The 13,306-nt window shown below is 45.3% G+C and overlaps 1 protein-coding gene across 2 annotated transcripts in view; it reads right to left on the bottom strand.

The window, feature by feature from the left end:
- Positions 1-13,306, bottom strand: part of KPNB1 (karyopherin subunit beta 1) — a 32,778-nt gene that overhangs the window by 14,572 nt on the left and 4,900 nt on the right. For both annotated transcript variants that reach the window (XM_032711295.1, XM_032711296.1), the window contains exons 4-10: positions 12,002-12,202; positions 8,424-8,576; positions 7,295-7,354; positions 7,089-7,178; positions 5,156-5,266; positions 2,440-2,541; positions 238-462 (exon numbers count right to left, since the gene is read on the bottom strand). In XM_032711295.1, coding sequence (XP_032567186.1) covers positions 238-462; positions 2,440-2,541; positions 5,156-5,266; positions 7,089-7,178; positions 7,295-7,354; positions 8,424-8,576; positions 12,002-12,202 — 942 coding nt within the window. The remainder of the gene's footprint in view (positions 1-237; positions 463-2,439; positions 2,542-5,155; positions 5,267-7,088; positions 7,179-7,294; positions 7,355-8,423; positions 8,577-12,001; positions 12,203-13,306) is intronic.

Raw genomic sequence — 13,306 nt, 5'->3', positions numbered from 1 at the left:
AGCAAACCAGAATTCCTGCTCCAGTTAAACAGCTCCTTCCCCCACTAAGCCCAGGCTCTTAAACCCTTTAAAGCTCAGCTTGGGATTCTCTCACCTGGTTTGTTTAACGAGCACTTGAGAACCTCCTGCAATGTAACTCCAGGATAAAAAAAACCCAACAAACAGGGAAACAATTCCTCCAAAAACCCACGGGTTTTTTTACCCTTCCAAGCTCCCCAAACCCCTCCCAAACCTCACCTGTATTACTAAAGGTTTGAGCTGGTTGGGCTCCGGCCCTTCCAGGATGCATCCGAAGGCCATCACGGCCGCGTCCCGGTACCTCCAGTCGGGATTCTTGATGTGCTCCTTGATGAAGGGCAGCACGTGGGGCACGATGTCGTCCTCACAGCACGTGGCCAGCAGCATCAGGCACACCCCAGCAGCCTTGCAGGGGTTCCAGTCGTCGTCGTCGTCGTTCTCATCCTGGGAAAAAAGCGCCGGGAACGTCCCTGAGCACCCGCGGGATCCATGGGATCCATGGAATTCACCCGCGGTCGGCGTTGGATTTCAATCCATCCCAGTCTGGCAGAGGGGTTACTCACGCCCTCTGCACCTTCCCAACCTGGAGCAAAGCTCTGCTGCCACACCTGGAGGGGCCTCACCCGCTTTCCCAACTCCCTCTCCCTCTCATCCAGGCGGAGGTTTTATCCCCTGGATCCGTTATCATCCATCCCGGAGTGATTCCTTAGGGATTTTTGGCTCTACGAGCCTCCAAGAGCAGGTGATGTCCTTTTAATTCTCCTTAAATTAAGGCAAGAATTCCTGCTCCAAATAACCCAGGGATTTTTGGCTCTACAAACTTCCAGAACTGGGTGAAACCCTCCTGATTTTCCCTGAATTAGGAGGATGTTGAAAGCAGAATTCCTGCTCCAAATAATCCAGGGATTTTTGGCTCTACAAACCTCCAAAAATGGGTGACATCCTTCTGATTTCCCCTGAATAAAGAGGATGTGCAAAGCAGAATTCCTGCTCCAAATAATCCAGGGATTTTTGGTTCTATGAGCCTCCAAAAATGGATGACATCCTTCTGATTTTCCCTGAATTAAGAGGATGTTCAAAGCAGAATTCCTGCTCCAAATAACCCAGGGATTTTTAGCCCTACAAGCCTCCAAAACCAGGTGACGTCCTTCTGATTTTCCTTGAATTAGGATGTTCAAAGCAGAATTCCTGCTCCAAAAAATCCAGGGATTTTTGGCTCTTCCAGCCTCCAAAAACCAGGTGATATCCTTCTGATTTTCCCTGAATTGAGAGGATGTAGCAAACCAGAATTCCTGCTCCAGTTAAACAGCTCCTTCCCCCACTAAGCCCAGGCTCTTAAACCCTTTAAAGCTCAGCTTGGGATTCTCTCACCTGTTTTGTTTAACAAGCACTTGAGAACCTCCTGCAATGGAACTCCAGGATAAAAAAAAAAAACCCACAAACAAACAGGGAAACAATTCCCTGGATTCACTCAGAGCACTTTTCCCAGCCAAATGAACTCTGTCCCATACAGCTTAATTAACAGTTTTATTTTCTAATTAGACCTGCTGCAGCAATTCCATTAGTTTTGATTAGCCTGGGAAGCACAGCCCCAAACAAGTCCCTGGGAAGTGTTTAATGGGCACTAAATAAACACTCCAGGCTCAAAGATTCCAGGAGCTGGATCTCAGAAAGTGCAACACCGGGTTTAATTTCTTCAATATTTCCTTAGGAATACAGGGAATTATTACCAGACCTCTCCAGAAATCACAAATGCAGGGATGTGTGAACAGAACCGAGCAGGGAAAAAGCTGCTGGAGGCAGTTCCAGAGTCTCAGCCCCAAAACTGATGCATCATTTGCTCAGAGTGGTGCATGAAATCTCATCACAGACCGAGGAACTGCCAACCCCTGGAGCCCCTCTGGGAGCAGGGGGAGCAAGAACCCCCTTCCCAAGGCAGCCAGGAAGGAGCACCCTGATCCCAGAGCTCCAAACCCCCCAGGAATTCTCAACTCACCCTGATCCCAGAGCTCCAAACCCCCCAGGAACTCACCCTGATCCCAGAGCTCCAAACTCCCCAGGAATTCTCAACTCACCCTGATCCCAGAGCTCCAAACCCCCCAGGAATTCTCAGCTCACCCTATTCCCAGAGCTCCAAACCCCCCAGGAATTCTCAACTCACCCTGATCCCAGAGAGCTCCAAACCCCCCAGGAATTCTCAACTCACCCTGATCCCAGAGCTCCAAACCCCCCAGGAATTCTCAACTCACCCTGATCCCAGAGCTCCAAACCCCCCAGGAATTCTCAACTCACCCTATTCCCAGAGCTCCAAACCCCCCAGGAATTCTCAACTCACCCTGATCCCAGAGCTCCAAACCCCCCAGGAATTCTCAACTCACCCTGATCCCAGAGCTCCAAACCCCCCAGGAATACTGAACTCACCTGCTTGGTCAAGGTCTGTGTGAGGATTGGGACCAAATACTGCAGGGCCCCCTTGGCATAGAACTTGCTGGTGTGCTCTGGAGGCCTCCCTTGTTCTGCTGCCTGGAAAAAAAAAGGGGTAAAAAAGGGGGTTTTCAGTGGCTGAAGAGGTTGAATTTATTATAAACTCCCTTTAAAGTTATTATGGAATATATATAAAATATATTACATAAAATATAATAAAATACATATTATATATAAATAAAATATATATAAATAAAATATATATTACATATAAAAATTATATACATATAAAATATATCATAATATATATTACAATAATAGAACATTATACATCATGTTAGGCACACTATGCATTATATTATATATTATATATAATGATTACATTATATTATACATCATATTTTAACAGGTATTGTACATTATATTATAAATACTATTATATTATAAACACTATTATAATTATATACTATTATAAATACTAATATATCCATGACACTAAAAGTACAATATGTAAATATATATTACTAATATACAATACATAGTAGAAAAATAAATTATTATTATTATTATTAATAATAATATTATTGTTGTTGTTGTTGTTGTTAGTATTAATTCTCATAAACCCCAAATTCCCTTTCCATGCTTTCCTCTCCCTCCCCAACACAAATCCGAAGCCAGGAAGCTCAAGGACACCCTGCACCCAAATTAAACATTCCAACACCCAAGCTGAATTTCCCATTCCATGCACGCCCAGATCCCTCCTCCCAGGGCACAATTATCCCTATTTTCAGTTCCCAGGTCTAATTAACAAGTGGCCCCGAGGTGAAGGAGCAAGAGGTGCTCAGCAAACCACCCCAACCCCACGTGCTGCTGCCTGTCCTTTTCTCCTTGCCTTTTTTTTTTTGGGGGGGGGGGAGCATTCAACACAAATATATATTTAGCTGCTTTTAAAGATGGAAATGATTCATCTCCAGCCCTTCAAAGTTTCAGCTGTTATTGATCTCTGCAGCTCATTTCTGCAAGCAGCATCTGCATGCAGAACAATACCCCCCAAAATCCAGCCCCAGCCACTCCAAGGGATAATTACTTTTATTCCAGCCATAGTTTTATATTTAACTCATAAATAATGGGTTGTGTAGAGTGGGAATCAATCCTTCTGCAGGCTGGGGTAGGACTGAGCCCCTCATGGCTGCGACAGGCCCCAAAATTTAAGGGCACAGAGTCCCCCAGAACAGCAGGTAATTAAAGAACTGCTCTGGATTCCTTGAGATACATAAATACAACGACTCCAAGAGCAGCAGCTCCAAGATCTGAGAATTCCCTGGCCTGGAGAACATGCTTAGTGCACATTTAGGTTAACCCTGGAGCTGGAGCTGGCTCTGGAATGCCAACAAGGGATCAGGTCCCTGTCAGGTACCACTGGCACAGCCCTTTGTGGCACAGCCAGACCTGTCCCAGAACCTCCAGCTCCATTCCCAGCCTTGGCTGGGAAGGATTTTCCTCTCTTCATCTGCTCCAGGAAGGGAAAGGGGCAGAGCTGAGCTTCACTCAGAGCTTTACCTTGAACCACAGAGCTCCAAAACAACCCCAATCCCTCCCCGGGAGGGGGGTGAGGCCCTGGCACAGGTTGCCCAGAGAAATTTTGGATGCCCCTGGACCCCTGGAAGTGTCCAAGGCCAGGTTGGAAGGGGCTTGGAGCAACCTGGGATAGTGGGAGGTGTCCCTGCCCATGGCAGGGGGTGGGATTGGATCTTTAAGGTCCTTTCCAACCCAAAACACGCTGGGAATTCCACAATTAAATCTTGCAGTGACTGTGCAGATCTAAACCTTTGGTGTGATTAAACCAGCACATTTTTGGTCATTATTCCATTACTGGAAAAATCTGGGAGAGGCCTGGGACAGGAACAGCACCTGTGTTTAAGTGCAGGAAATAGGAAATAGGAAATAAGAGTGGAAATAGGAAATAAGAGTGGGTTAATGGGGTTATTTTAAAGAAAATACCAGGTTTGACAGGGCTTGGAGCAACATGGTCTGATAGGAAGTGTCCCTGCCCTTGGCAGGAGGTGGAACTGGAATTTTAAGGTCCTTCCAACCCAAATCATTCCATGATTGTGTGATTAAAGAAAATACCAGGTTTGACAGGGCTTGGAGCAACATGGTCTGACAGAAAAAGTGTCCCTGCCCGTGGCAAGGAGGTGGAACTGGAATTTTTAAGGTCCTTCCAGCCCAAATCATTTAATCACAGATTAAATGTGTGACTAAAGAAAATTCCCAGTGCAGCCCCCAAAGCCTCACATTCACCTCGTGGGGCAGAACAACCTGAGCACTGCTCACCACTGCACTGTTTCCAACCATTCCTCCCCCAAAACGGGAATCCCAAAAACGGGAATCCCAAAAACGGGAATCCCAAAAACGGGAATCCCAAAAACGGGAATCCCAAAAACGGGAATCCCAAAAACGGGAATCCCAAAAACGGGAATCCCAAAAACGGGAATCCCAAAAACGGGAATCCCAAAGCTCCCATTTTAAAATAAAAAGGAGAAACCAAGGCAGGTTTTTTTCAAGGAAACAAATGACGAAATAAAACGTTGCTGGTTTCCTTGAACTCAGCAGCAGCAGCCCCGGCCTGGGGAGGCTCTGGTGGGTTCCCCCCTTTGGGAGAACATTCCCACGACATTCCCAGTTGGATCCAAGCCTTCCCAGGGCTCCCCACCTCCGAGGCCTCGATGGCCAAATCCATCTCCTCGTCGCAGACGTTGGACCAGAACTCGATCCCCTGCAGAGCCACCTCGTCGATGTCGCTCTTCATCGCCTCGATCGTGATCTGGGAATGGGAAAACACCAAAAAAAGGGAAAAAAGGACATTTGAACAAGGTGTTTCTCCCGGAATCCATGTCCCCACTTTGGGCCTGTGGCTGAAATCGGAGGCCAGGCTGGGGTTTTTGTTGTTGGAGGTTCCAAAGGGGTCGTGTTTTCGGCCCTGAGCCCCCTGGGAGGGCTGGAGGGCACCGACAAAATCAGCACTGGGAGAGTCAGGGCTGAATCCTGCTGGGGGTTACGGGGGTTTATAGGGAGAGGGATTGCCAGGAGCCAGGAAAAGGGAGGGAAATAGGAATACAAGAGGAAGTAAAATGAGGAATACAAGAAAAATGAGGAATACAAGAGAAACTAAAATCAGGAATACCAGAGGAAGAAAAATGAGGAATACAAGGGGAATTAAAACCAGGAATACCAGAGGAATTAAAATCAGGAATATAAGAGGAAGAAAAATGAGGAATACAAGAGGAATTAAAATGAGGAATACAGGAGGAATTAAAATCAGGAATACAGGAGGAATTAAAATCAGGAATACAGGAGGAATTAAAATCAGGAATACAGGAGGAATTAAAATCAGGAATACAGGAGGAATTAAAATCAGGAATACAGGAGGAAGAAAAATGAGGAATACCAGAGGAATTAAAATCAGGAATATAAGGGGAATTAAAATCAGGAATATAAGGGGAATTAAAATCAGGAATATAAGGGGAATTAAAATCAGGAATATAAGGGGAATTAAAATCAGGAATATAAGGGGAATTAAAATCAGGAATATAAGGGGAATTAAAATCAGGAATATAAGGGGAATTAAAATCAGGAATATAAGGGGAATTAAAATCAGGAATACAGGAGGAATTAAAATCAGGAATATAAGAGAAAGAAACATCAGGAATACAGGAGGAAGAAAAACGAGGAATACCAGAGGAATTAAAATCAGGAATATAAGGGGAATTAAAATCAGGAATACCAGAGGAAGAAAAATGAGGAATACAGGAGGAATTAAAGTCAGGAATACAGGAGGAATTAAAATGAGGAATATAAGGGGAATTAAAATCAGGAACATAAGAGAAAGAAACATCAGGAATACAGGAGGAAGAAAAATGAGGAATACCAGAGGAATTAAAATCAGGAATATAAGGGGAATTAAAATCAGGAATACCAGAGGAAGAAAAATGAGGAATACAGGAGGAATTAAAGTCAGGAATACAGGAGGAATTAAAGTCAGGAATACAGGAGGAATTAAAGTCAGGAATACAGGAGGAATTAAAGTCAGGAATACAGGAGGAATTAAAGTCAGGAATACAGGAGGAATTAAAGTCAGGAATACAGGAGGAATTAAAGTCAGGAATACAGGAGGAATTAAAGTCAGGAATACAAACAGAAGAAAAAAATCAGGAATGTAAGGAAACTTTTGTAAAAGATTAGGAGAAAGGAGGACAGGGAGATCAGACAAATAAATGTGAGAAATATAAATACAAGTAAAGGAACACCGTAGAAATAAGTATGAGAAATATAAATATAAATAAAGGAAGAGTAGAAGTAACTATGAGGAATATGGATATAAATGTGAGAATTAGAACTATAAATATGTGTGAGAAATACAGATACAAATAAATATGAGAATCAAAAATACAAATAAATATGAGAATCAAAAATACAAATATGAGAATTAAAAATGTAAATAAATATGAAAATCATAAATACAAATAAATATGAGAATCAAAAATACAAATAAATATGAGAATCAAAAATACAAATAAATATGAAAATTTTAAATACAAATAAATATGAGATACAAAAATGCAAATATAAGAAAGCTGACTACTCACAGCAAACAGAGCAGGCCCCATGTAAGTCTCCATATACTGATAATAAAGGGACATTATCTTCACCAGGTTCTGTAAGGCAGCCACTCGTACCTTTGGGGCAAAAAAGGGATTATTTAACACAATTCTGGTTATTTTACTTGGGCTTGGGTGTCAGAGGTTCCCCCCCAGGAAGGTGCAGGGGCAAACCAAGCCCTGAATTCACTCACCCTTGTATCTGGACACTGTGTTGCTTCACAGACTACTTGCATAATAAAGTGCCTTTCAGACTGGAGAAAAGAGAGCAAAAAGAACATTACAAGTGGCTTTACAAAAGCACTGGAGGCTTCCTGGGGAGGCTGAGTTTGAGCCTGGCCTGGCCCAGTCCCTCCTGCAGCACTTCTGAAGATCCAGGGACAGCCCAGGGCACTCACTGCACTGTTTTAAACCATTTCTACCCCAAAGGGGGAATCCCAGGCTTTCCTTTGCAAGGGTTCAACTTGAACTGTCTTAAAATAAAAAGGGCTGTCTTTAAAATAAAAAGCAAAATAAAGACTCAGCTTTTCAGGGAAAGCAGCAAAAAAGAAATTCCTGCTGTTCCCTATTTTCAGCAATTTCTTCCCAAAAATTCCAGTCAGGACATCGATTTCTCACGGGGGGGGGGGGGGGGCAGCACCTGGATTCCCACTTTTTGGCAGGAAGGAACAGATTTGTTTATTATCACTGTTATTTGACAGGTTATTTAACAGGACTGAGCCCACAGGAACGGAGCCTGAATGGATCAGGCACCTCCCATCCCCAATTCTGGAAGGCTCAGCTGATCCCCCATCGAGGATTTTAGGGAGAGGTTTCCATGAAAAGCCCCTCCAAGCTGGAGGTTCAGCATTAATCCCACCTTCCCCACACTGTCCCCTGGCAGAGAGCTAAGGGATAAGACTTCAGCTGAGAAGGAAAAGACAAAATCCATGGGTTTGGCTGCTCTGCAAAGAGGCTCATCCCGAGGTTGGACTTTTCCTCCCCCAACGATTTCCAGAGGCCAAGTTAAACCTGGATGGGAGCCACAAGCACTTGAAAGGAAGTGCTGATCCAAGCTGGTCCTGGATCAGGAAAGCAGAGCATCCAACAGGCTCAGCTCTAAGTCAGTTCAACTTTATTCCCTCCCTCTCCCCCAAAAAAAAAACAAAACCCCAAACGCTTCCTCGGCACCGAAAATTTCCACGGGATTTTTCAGAGGTGAATCCAAGTCTCAGCCAGAACAGGATTATCCATCAAAACTCAGCGTGGTGCATGATTCCTCATCACAGACCGTGGATTCAAACCCCGAGATCTGAGGCCAAGGGGGGTGTTTTCCCTCCTCACCTCTTTGTCAAAGTTTGCTTTGGTGAATTCCAAAGAGTTCAGGAGTGCGTTTGTGGCCGCCAGCTTGACGTTGTTGCTGGGCTCTTCCTTCCTCATTCCCTGGATGATGGCTGTCAGGATCTCGTTGGATTTGTCCTGGAGCTGCTCTGGATCCTGGGAAGAAGTTTCCATGCAGTTATTTGCCACCTTAACAGCTTTTTTTTCCCCATACATTGAGTACCCCCTCATCTCAATCCCGATGTCTACAAGTTTTAGGACATTTTGCTCCGAGCTCAATCCTGATTATCTACAACTTTTAGGACGTTTTTCTCCCTGGGAAATCCAAGGAATTCCTACACCAGAACACCTTTGCTGCTTTTGGGATGAGGAGGAGACTGAACTGAGCACAAAAACTCCATAAATGCAAAGCCAAATAAATCCCACTGTATCAAACATAAGCCAACAAGCTCCAGGACTTGACATTAATCACCCAGAATGTTAAAAACCCACTGATTTCCAACTAATTTATGGACTGGGGAGAGCTCTACTTTTACTGGTAAATTTGCCAATATTTTTTAGGCATAACAGCAAAAAAAATGCACTGCCTGGAGCAGCAGCAAGGGCAGGAAACTGTTAAATCACTGTTAAACACTCAAGGTTTAGGGAATAAAGCTGTGAATACACACTAAAGATACATTTTTCTTCGTGGCCAAATCCAGTCTGCAGGACCCACAAGTAACTGGGTGAATTGTTACATCAGGATTTACCCAGCAGAAAAACTTAAGATTCCCAAACTATGGTCACAAAACTATAAAACTCTAAAAGGGGGGATTTTATGAAATAAATATAAGATGGGAAATACACAACCAGCAAGGCAGGGCACCCAAAAATCCAGAGGTTAGTGATCCATTCCACCCAAAAAAACTCAAGGAACAGCCACTCCAGAGTTGCAGGGACTTGTCACGAACAGATTTCCTCTTTTATTTCACTTTTCTCCCCAGTGAAACCAACCCCTTGAAGCCAAATAAAAGCCCCAAACGAAAGATTTCCCCTCCTGCCTCACTCCAGAGAGATTCCAGCAGGGACACAAGTTCTCCAGGACATTCAGTGGCACCAAAAGAGCAGCTGCTAATTCCATTTTTCAGCAGCAGGACACAGTTTTCCAACCAATTCCCACCAGGTCCCGCAATCCCGGGATAAACCCACCGGAGGTGCCTCCAAGAGCTCAACATTCCTGCCTCAAAAATTCCTGAATTAACAACAAAGGGGGTTTCCCTACCAATAGGAAGGTCAGGTTTTCCCAAACCAGGAAGGCATCAAACACTGATCCCTGTTTTATCCCTGGTTTTATCCAACGTTTGGATGCTGAGCTGGAGTTTTCCCCCGGCCTCGTGTGACCGCAGGGACACGGAGACTTAAACCTTCCCTTTAGGAAACATGACCTGGATTTGGGCTGGGAAAGCAGGTCAGTCCTTCCAGGCACCATCCCTGGGTTTACTCCCACAGTTCTGCCAGCAGGATTAGGAGCAGACAGCACAGGGAAGCACCAGCAGCCTCCTGGATATGGAATCATGGAATTCTTAAGGTTGGAAAAGCCCTCCAAGACTGTCGAGTCAGAGAATCATGGAACACCCTGAGCTGGGAGGGATCCACGAGGATCATCCAGTCCAACTCCTGGCCTTGCACAGGACATCCCAAAATCCCACCCTGTCCCTGAGAATGTTGTCCAAACATTCCCTGAGCTCCGGCAGCCCTGGGGCCGTGACCAAACCCTGAGGAGTTCCTGTGTCCAACCAACTTCTAGGGGAAGAACCTTTCCCAAAATCCAGCCTGAATCCCTCCTGACACAGCTTCAATCCCAACCACAGGCAGGTGAAAGGAAGAGAAGAGGTGCTGGGAAGACCTTGAGAGTAAAATCCTCATGGAAATTCTTCAACTTGGAGCTCTGGCAGGGCTGGGGAGTTCCTGTGTCCAACCACCTTCTAGGGAAAGAACCTTTCCCAAAATCCCCCCTGACGCAGCTTCAATCCCAACCACAGGAGGGAGAGAGGAGGAGAAGAGGTGCTGGGAAGACCTTGGGAGCAAAATCCTCATGGAAATGCTTCAACCAGCACCTCCTGGAGCTCCGGCTGTGACCAAACCCTGGGGAGTTCCTGTGTCCAACCAACTTCTAGGGGAAGAACCTTACCAAAAATCCAGCCTGAATCCCTCCTGACACAGCTTCAATCCCAACCACGGGTGAGGAAAGGGAAGAGAAGAGGTGCTGGGAAGACCTTGGGAGTAAAATCCTTATAGAAATTCTTCAACTTGGAGCTCTGGCAGGGCTGGGGAGTTCCTGTGTCCAACCACCTTCTAGGGAAGAACCTTTCCCAAAATCCCCCCTGACACAGCTTCAATCCCAACCACAGGAGGGAGAGAGGAGGAGAAGAGGTGCTGGGAAGACCTTGGGAGCAAAATCCTCATGGAAATTCTTCAACCAGCACCTCCTGGAGCTCCGGCTGTGACCAAACCCTGGGGAGTTCCTGTGTCCAACCAACTTCTAGGGGAAGAACCTTTCCCAAAATCCAGCCCCAATCCCCTGACACAGCTTCAATCCCAACCACAGGCAGGTGAAAGGAAGAGAAGAGGAGCTGGGAAGACCTTGGGAGTAAAATCCTTATAGAAATTCTTCAACTTGGAGCTCTGGCAGGGCTGGGGAGTTCCTGTGTCCAACCACCTTCTAGGGAAGAACCTTTCCCAAAATCCCCCCTGACACAGCTTCAATCCCAACCACAGGAGGGAGAGAGGAGGAGAAGAGGTTCTGGGGTGACCCTGGGAGCAAAATCCTCATGGAAATTCTTCAACCAGCACCTCCTGGAGCTCTGGCTGTGACCAAACCCTGGGGAGTTCCTGTGTCCAACCAACTTCTAGGGGAAGAACCTTTCCCAAAATCCAGCCCCAATCCCCTGACACAGCTTCAATCCCAACCACAGGCAGGTGAAAGGAAGAGAAGAGGAGCTGGGAAGACCTTGGGAGCAAAATCCTCATGGAAATTCTTCAACCAGCACCTCCTGGAGCTCTGGTTGTAAACAAACCCTGGGGAGTTCCTGTGTCCAACCAACTTCTAGGGGAAGAACCCTTCGAGGGAAACCTAGAACCTAAAAATCCAGCCCCAATCCCCTGACACAGCTTCAATCCCAACCACAGGAGAGAGAAAGGAGGAGGAGAAGAGGTGCTGGAGAGACCCTGGGAGCAAAATCCTCATGGAAATTCTTCAACCAGCACCCCTGGAACTCTGGCAGGGCTGGGGAGATCCTGTGTCCAACTACCCTCTCGGGGAAGAAGCTTTCCAAAAATCCAGCCTGAATCCCTCCTGACACAGCTTCAATCCCAACCACAGGAGGGAGAGAGGAGGAGAAGAGGTGCTGGGGAGACCCTGGGAGCTTCAATCCCAACCACAGGAGGGAGAGAGGAGGAGGAGAAGAGGTGCTGGGGAGACCCTGGGAGCTTCAATCCCAACCACAGGAGGGAGAGAGGAGGAGAAGAGGTGCTGGGGAGACCCTGGGAGCAGAATCCTGCCGGGAATGCCCTGGAGCAGCCCCAGCCAGAGGTGCACTCACGATGTCCTGGCAGATGTAGCCGATGGCCTCCAGCGTGGACTCTTTCATGTGCTCGGTGCTGTGCTGGTTGGTGACGTTGGCCACCAGCTGGGGGATGAGCTCTGGCCACTGGTTCATGGGAATTTCGGCGCAGGCGATGCCGGCCACGCACTGGGAAGCGGAGCTGGGCCGGTAGGTCTCCGTTCCCAGGGTCTGGAGCACCTGGAATGGGGCAGGGAAGGGGTTTAGGGCAGGGAGAGGCCAAGCCCTGCACATCCCAAACCCTTCCCAGCAGAGCAGTTGGCTTGTTCTGCTTCCTGCTGCAAACGTTTCAAACCGGGAAACGAGGCTGGAGAGGAACATTCCCAATGGGAAGTGGGATCCAGCTGTGATTCCAACACATCCTTTAACCCTGGGAAGGAACAGCCCGTGTGCCACAGCACGGCCAGGGCTCAAACAATCCCTCCCCACTCAGGAAGAGAAATTATCATAAAGCAAAAATTATTAATATCACTGTCAAACTGTCATTTAAAAATCACTACAAAGCAAAATTATTGTTATCAGTTAAAATTATAAAGACAAAGCGAAATTATTATGATTTAAAATCATAAAGACAAAGCAAAATTATGATTTAAAATTATAAAGACAAAGCAAAATTGTTATTATTATTAGTTAAAATTTATAAAGACAAAGCAAAATAATAATTATTATTAGTTAAAATTTATAAAGACAAAGCAAAATAATAATTATTATTAGTTAAAATTTATAAAGACAAAGCAAAATAATAATTATTATTAGTTAAAATTTACAAGGACAAAGCAAAATTGTTGTTATTATTATTAGTTAAAATTATAAAGACAAATTATTATTGTTGTTGTTGTTATTATTATTATTACTAAAATTACAGTAGAGTAAATTAACAAAACAGAAATTGGGGGTGAAATCCCTGCCCAAACACCAATTACTTTTTCTGCCAAAATAATCTACAGAACCATTCAGATGAATAATTTCCTTTCACGTTGCAATCAATTAAAATGATTTTTTGGGTATTCTTCCATAACTCTTTTTTAGGAAAACCAGAGGGATCACACTGCTCACATCCAAGCATCCTTTTCCTCCCATCAGCCAAAAAAACCCACTGAGCCACCACTTCTGTCACTGCAAACCCCCAAATTTTAACCACCAGAGAGCTCAGGGGTCCTCAGGCAAACTCCTAAAATTTAAGCTTCTAATTTTCTATTTGGGACTTGCAATTTTTTTTACCATATTCTACTCTGAAAACTCCTTTTAACTCTGTGGTCAGGCACTGACTGTGCTTCCAGGGCG

The sequence above is a fragment of the Chiroxiphia lanceolata genome, chromosome 26 (genome assembly GCF_009829145.1).
Source record: "Chiroxiphia lanceolata isolate bChiLan1 chromosome 26, bChiLan1.pri, whole genome shotgun sequence".
NCBI classification, from domain to species: Eukaryota; Metazoa; Chordata; class Aves; order Passeriformes; family Pipridae; genus Chiroxiphia; species Chiroxiphia lanceolata.
Note: the sequence above shows the minus strand (reverse complement) of the source record. Positions and strands in the feature narration are given on the sequence as shown.